The sequence below is a fragment of the Coffea eugenioides genome, chromosome 5 (genome assembly GCF_003713205.1).
Source record: "Coffea eugenioides isolate CCC68of chromosome 5, Ceug_1.0, whole genome shotgun sequence".
In the NCBI taxonomy this organism is placed as follows: Eukaryota; Viridiplantae; Streptophyta; class Magnoliopsida; order Gentianales; family Rubiaceae; genus Coffea; species Coffea eugenioides.
In genome coordinates, this window is record NC_040039.1 from 3,898,707 (window position 1) to 3,906,205 (window position 7,499).

At 34.8% G+C, this 7,499-nt stretch overlaps 1 protein-coding gene across 1 annotated transcript; it reads left to right on the plus strand.

Moving 5' to 3' along the window:
- Positions 1–3,444: 3,444 nt before the first annotated feature.
- LOC113771009 (acidic endochitinase-like) lies at positions 3,445–4,400 on the plus strand. Its single transcript, XM_027315640.1, has one exon. The coding sequence runs from the start codon at positions 3,450–3,452 to the stop codon at positions 4,398–4,400; it is 951 nt and encodes a 316-aa protein (XP_027171441.1). The 5' UTR covers positions 3,445–3,449.
- Positions 4,401–7,499: the final 3,099 nt, after the last annotated feature.

Consider the following 7,499-nt stretch of genomic DNA (forward strand, 5'->3'; position numbering starts at 1 on the left):
GGCAAGAAATAAAGCAATGTTTGACGATGTCCAGATGAGGTCGATTGCCATTTGTCATGCCATTTTTTCCGAAATCCAATCCATGGTGGGAATTTTTTTCAAGAAACCTCTCCGAGTATCATCATTTTATCATTTGTATGACTGGCCTAATTCATCGGAGGTTAGGTTTACATATAAACTTGTACGATGGGAAACGAAGGAACCTGGTCGCCTCACACTTAATACGGATGGATGTTCTAAAGGTAATCCAGGAGTGGGTGGAGGCGGTGGAGTTCTTCGGGATTCAAATGGCCTACCTTTGATTGGTTTCTCGGCATATTTTGGGGAAACAACATGTCTCCATGCAGAAGCTCGTGCCCTCCTTATTGGTCTCCAAATCAGTGCACATAGGGATTATTTGAATCTCTATGTGCAATCTGATTCGTTGATATTAATTGGAATTCTCCAGCATCGCATTCATTGTCCTTGGCGCATTAGACGGGTTATTAGGCAGATTTGGCAGATCATGGAAGATCCAGATCGATTTTCCCATTGCTACAGGGAAGCAAACACAGTGGCTGATGTGTTGTCCAACGAGGGCGTATCTCATCCACAGCAGCAACTCAGGATATATGAGACATTTAATACATTTCCACCTATGGCTCGTGGAGCAATTCGTCTGGATAAGCTAGGAATGCCTTCAATTCGAAAAATTAAGCTTGTGTAATAGTTTGTTTTCTTTTACCTAAATAAAAAACCACAAACATTTCTCAAAAAAAAAAAAAAAAAAAAAGAACTAACCAAAAAAAAGATATGATACGTTGTGCAATGCTCACCTTTATACTCATGCTATTGTCTTTTTTTCTATTTGTTTTTTGAATGTGCAAAATTCTTTTGAATATATTGGTGGAAAAGCATAATATCTTTTACAAAATTATTCCAATGTATTTATAAAATGTTAACACTTTAAGGGAAACTTTGTATTATAAGAATGGTCTGATAATTTTCTAGTGAACATAACTACTACATCAAAAACTATAGGATTCTTAGAACTATAGATGTAGGAGTAAGAATGAATACTAGTAATTATGTGTTAAATTTGACAGCTAAAATAGCGTACACTACAGAAACAAAAAAAAAAAGAAAAAAGAAAATGGTTTTGCTGCGAGCGAAAAAGAAAAAAATTAGGGTTCCAAATTTATGTGCAAAAATGTCTTTTTGGCACAAGTTTTACAATTGTGGTGTCAAAGAACTTGTTACCACCGTATCTTTTCCCTTCCTTAATTATTTTTGTAAATAATAAACTTATACCCTAATGATTAAATACGTGGTCAAAAAAATATCAGTAGCTTTGTCACAACTTTCATTTCATTTGGCATAGTAATACCTATAAATATTACGTAATGAATTAAAATTGTATTTTGGTCAACTTTAATGTTATCCAATTGTCATTAATCACCTTAATCCCAAATATACATAGATTATAGAAACATAGACAAAAGCACTACAGACTACTTGTTTTTATAAACAAACACAAATTAGGTATTTAATGAACATATAGCATGACGAACAAGTCATTCGAAAGTATTTCAAGAATGGTCAAGCATTTTCTGTTGTGATATATTCAATTGTGCATATAGGCCTCATTACACAAGTTTATGTAAGGCACAGAGTACATGCATGTAATTTACTTTTTGAAAACCAATGTCATACTTGGAGGCCATTTCTTTTAGCATATGGAAATATATATACATATGGAAAGAATATTCTTCTGATTATTTTATTTGGAAAATGCTAAATTTTAAATTTTAATTGTAGTGAAATGATAATATTGTTATTGTGATTGTGATATGGTAAGAAACAGGTTAAGAGCATCAAAATCTCGAGAAAGCAAAAGCCGTTCGTGTGATTGGTTTCCATAGCAGCTGATTTTAAACTGCTGTCTGCATATGGTTTTTTTTTTTTTTTCAACAAACGATGCCAATTTTATATATATTAACACTTGAAATTACAAGAGCTAATTACAAAACGGGATAACTACCCCCATATCTTTCCTAGCTAGTTCTGATAACCAAGATGGGAATGATCCCTCCCATTCAATTATCCTAACTGACTTAACTGTCTGCATATGGTTATTAATACTTATTTCAACACCAAACCTTAACTAGTTTAGATGCCAAATTTCATAGCTTATGCTACCCTCACTTTATTAGATTAAAATCAAGGTCGTCGTTATATTTTGGGTAACAACCTCATCTCAACAGAGATAGGGTGATGGTTGGGTATTGTAGTATAGCGGGCAGCTAAGGGAGAACAAAGTGAAGAAATTAAAATGCTCGACTAATTTTTCGTGGACAAAATAATCATTGAATGGTCCCTTAGAATAGGCTAGAATAGGAGGAGTAGAAATAGAGCAGATGTTGACGTTTGTAGGATCATTTTGATGTACTTTTCACTCCGCCAATTGAACTATTAGGATGCACTTAAGTCAAACGAGAGGCACTGGATTATGCGCTGTGCTTGATGTATACACTGGATACTAATCACATTCCTACCAATTTAATACCAATCCAACTCTTCAAAACCCATTGCACTTTCCCCATTCCTCACCAATCCCGGCATCCCAGCAAGACAGTAGATTCTTTGTTTCTCTTGTACTCAAAGAAAGAGAACAAAAAAGAATGGAGGAACAGATTACCAACACTAAAATTCCAATCATTAAAATAATTTCGGATCTTGGTTTTTCGCAAATCAATTTGTGCTTAAAATTCCTACCACTTTATATCTCATTAACATGGATTAACTGATTGATATGATTCTCAACCTTTTTTTTTCCCTTCTGGGTGGTAAAATTGATTGATTGCTTGTGGTAAAATACAAATTTCTATCATAGTTGATTATCCTTGCGATGGCAAGATTCTCAATTTAAAAGGTTAATTTAGCAACTGGATACTCATAGGTCAAAATGTAGGACTGTATGCGTGGATTATGATAAGTGCTTATAAAAGTTCAATTAATTTTCACAGTGAAAATTCGAAGCCATGAATTGTTCTTTTATACAAATATTTTTCTTGCAATGATAATGTATATATTAGTGATTTTTTATGCATAACGTATCCTTTTTTTTTTTTTTTATCTTTATATGAAGGATTTAGAATTTATATTTGACTAAGTAATTGCTTTCTGCACCAAAAAATAATTTTGTTGCAGGCTTGACATATACTAGTAGAATAATGTAGAGTCTAGCCTTCTCTGTTGCTTCCATGCCAGAAATTCGAGTTTGCTATGTATGTTTGCTTTTGTTTCAGAGACTGAAATTTCCGAATTTTTACGGTTGAATTTTGTTTGTTTTTGTTTGAGAGAGTGTCTGCAGATGCTGAATGGTAACTATTCTTCAAACTTAGTAAGAATGTGAATAAGTACTGTTTGGCACACGTTGAATTTGGCACCTACGATGAACTCTTCTATAAATGGTCCATCATTCGGCAGCCAAAATCACCACTGCAAAACAACTCAAAAAAATATTCAACATGGCTGCTAGTTTACGACCCCTCTTCTTAGCAATAATACCCCTGCTGGTGATTTCATCCTTGATCAGGTCCTCAGAAGGCGAAGGAGTTGGGTTCTACTGGGGCCAAAGTCTTCATGATGAAAACCTGGCTGAGATGTGCAACAACAGTATGTATCGCTACGCGGTTCTCTCCTCCCTAAATTTGGCGGGTAACAGACCAGTCTTGAGCATAGATGACAAGTGCAATCCGAGCTACCCGGCTGGCTGCGCCTACCTAGGTCATATGATAGATTTCTGCAAGGGCCAAGGCATCAAAGTATTGCTTTCCCTTGGCGGGAGGCCTGATCTTTCTTCTGATGATGCTCACAATGTTGCAGAATATATCTGGAACAATTTTTTGAGTAATAATTCAGGCCCTGGTCCTCTCAATGCTACTGTAGATGGAATAGACTTCCGTATCCAAAGCGGATCAAACCAGAGTCTGGATGTTCTCGCCCGGGCACTCAGGAATTATAGCACACCTGAAAGAAAGGTGTACTTATCTGCAGCACCACTCTGTCAAATTCCTGACTATTATCTTCACGATGCTATCAAAACTGGCGTCTTTGACCACGTGTGGGTGCAATTTTTTGGTGATCCTTCATGTAAATTCTATCCACCCATTTGGATTGCATGGTATTGCTATCTAGACAAATATAATACTACATTATCCCTGGGAATAACCAGAAATCCCGACACCGACGGCTTCATCCCATGCGATGATCTATTTACAAGGACGTTCTTTGTGGTGCAGTTTCCCAAATTTGGAACGCTCATGGTGTTTGAGGGCAAATACGAGTGCAATTTTAGCGCTGGTGTGCTTCTGGCTTCTGGTAAAAAGTCCATGAATAAGTTCTACGCCATCGACTAAGTTCCTCTCGTTACCTACTGAGAGGAATGAAATGTATAACTATGGGTCATGAATTCCCAAATTAAATAAAATGTTGGAGGATAAATATATATTGTGCTTTGCGCGTTATCTCTTGCATGAAATATTGTTTCGCTGCATCTTTTAGATTAGTTTCAAGAAATCAGAGTGACGGATATTTTACATACATACAAGTTAAAAAAAACCGAATTACACCCGTTCACTATAAGTATACAGGTCAACTAGTAGTTTAGGGTATATATCGGGTCGATCCCACAGGGAAGAGTGAACAATTACCGGTATTACTAAAGTTTCTCTATTATTTAGACTATCAATGAATTATAACAAATTTAAACTACTGAAATTATACAAAATAACAAATAAAAGCTTCTTAGGTTGTGGTATCCCTAACTACTCATGCAAGTGCTATATTTGGATCATTGAGTACTACATCTAGGCTAGTTATGGTGTAATTTCCTTAAACACTTGAAACCTACTTTCGTAGTGAATCAACTATACTCACAACTAATCCATACCTATTCTCATGGTTATGAAATTAGCTACAAGTTCATTTCTTCAGTGAAATTACATGAAATGAATCACTAAAACCACATAAGTGCACCTCTACTTTCGTGAGTGTACTCCCTATGCTTAGCACTTTTTGAACCAATGTTAAATTTCAATTTTTATTGCAGAAATAACACCTTAGATAATCACATCAATGGTACCAGATTAATCATGATTTAAAGAGCCAAAGTGCTAAATAACTTGCTCAAATCATAGTAATCAAATAACCAAATAATAAACACTAACAATTATAGAAAGTTCAACCAAACCCAAGGCATAAACTTTAGAAACACATATTAAACACAAAATCCAGAACTTGTTTATTAACTAAACTTGGAATCAAGTACAAAAGATAAAGATTTGGAAGGAATACAACCCTTGTCACATGAGCTTTCTTCCTTGCCTTCTTCATCCTCCATCTTCTTCTTTATCTAGCTAATAACAAAAATGGATGAACTATCTTACTCTATACTAAGCTAAACTAACACTAAGAGAATGGAAAAGCTACATTTTTGCAGACTCCAAGCTTCTCCCGTATGATTCTCTCCAGACCTCCCAAAATGTCTCTACATATAAACTGATGAAAAACTCCTCTCTAGTCCAAATTTGCTGCTCTAAGGATTCTCAAATCTGAAATTGTTAAGATAGTCAATAGCATGTGCACCGAATTCTTGCCCTTTTGTCTTCTGAAGCATGTGCACCGAATTCTCTTGCAACTTATAGCTGGAAAGTAGTCTGAACACAAGAGAATTGACTGAACAAATTACAGAATTTCAGCCAGAAAACGCGCCTACACAAAACGCGCTTACAGTCGCGTTTTGTCAACTCACGTTTTCAACTTGACCTTGCTTCAACTGCAATTTTCTCCATGATGCAGGCCGAACTGGATTTTGTGCAAAACACCAAAGTTGTATCCCTTTGTGTTAGCTTTCCAATTCTCTAAAAATCATCCAAATTGGAGCTTTGTAGCCTGAGATATGATCGAAATACTAAACACTAGTCAGAGCTCTGTTTTCCACTTTGGACAGCTGAGTTGAATTTCGGTATTTCAACTTTTGGACTATGAAAACGGCTGAATTGGACTTTGATGTCTTCATACCAAATGTAGATCTCTTTCTTAGCTTCAAAATGGTACCAAGATCACCTTGATCCGATCTGTGTAGCTCCAGATATAGTCAAAATACGAAAATGTATCTGAGTTGTCAAAGCTAACTTTTTCTTAATTCTTTTGTTCTCAAATTGCATTTCTCCTTTTACACTTCATATTTTATTTTCACCACTTTAGTCCATCTTCAATCATCCAAATATCTTTTCAATGCACTTCATTTGATGATTGAATTATTAAACCTACAAAATATGAAGTTTTTACCATAAAAATCAATAGAAATGCAATGTTAGCCACTTTAACATAAAATGTAGATTTTTACCAAAACCTTAGTTATTCTAGTTATAAAACTAAATAATCAAACCAAAATTAACTAATAAAACACACTAAAAAATACGTAAAATATATTCTTATCACAGAGCTTGCTAATTTTCTTATTAGACGAATTTTTCGATGGATTAAAGGTAATTTCACGACGATCCTTACTTTTTCAAAACAAAGCACCCAATTAGTCCTCTTAACTTTTTTTTTTCAAACCACTTTTTGTCATTTGACTTCAATTTGAGACATTGTGATCCTTTGACTCTTGTTTTTGGGTCAACTTGGTCAGCCAACTTTTACGGACCATCTTCAGAGGGGCAAAGTGGTCAAGTTATATTTCTGATCACTGTACCAGGTCTTAAAATTGATTTGAAAAAAATGAATGCCCAGAAATTTGCAAAAAAATACAAATCAGGGACGAAAAAATGCTTAGGAAAATTTTTTTTTTTCAAAAAAAAAGTCCGGCTCAAACTTTTCTTTTCTTTTTTTTTTTTTTTTGGGTGTCTAACCGCATAACTCGTACACAAATCATATTCTATTCTACAATCAGGGAGGGCCTAACAAGGCATTTACAATTTACAGGGAGGGCCCAATTCGTAAGCATTTACTTTAGGGGCAATTTTTTTTTATTGTAAGCATTTTTTTTTCTTTTATCCGTGATGTGTAGTAGTGACTTTTCTCCTCTATAAGCCTGGTCACCTGAAAAATTAGATGACTAACGTGGCCCAATAATAATGCGGAGTAGTTATGAGACAAGATTTCCTCAAAATTCAAAAGTGGAAAGGTTAAATTGATCCAACAATAAAAGTTAAGAGATGATATAGACCCAAATTAAAGTTGAATTACCGAAAGTGGCACAATAAGATAATTGGAAGACTATTTGGGCCATTTGCCCTTATTTTGTATATAAAACTTCAATTGATCATTCAAACCAAACATCAAAGAAAAATGACCCTCCTCTCTCCTGCAAATCTCAACAGTGTTTGGAGTCATGTTCCAAGACACAAATCTTCAAATAATTTAGAGTTATTATTTTCAATTCTAGCATCATAAACTGAGTTGCACAAGCATTTCATGAATTGCTGAAAACTAATTCATTTTGAATTCAA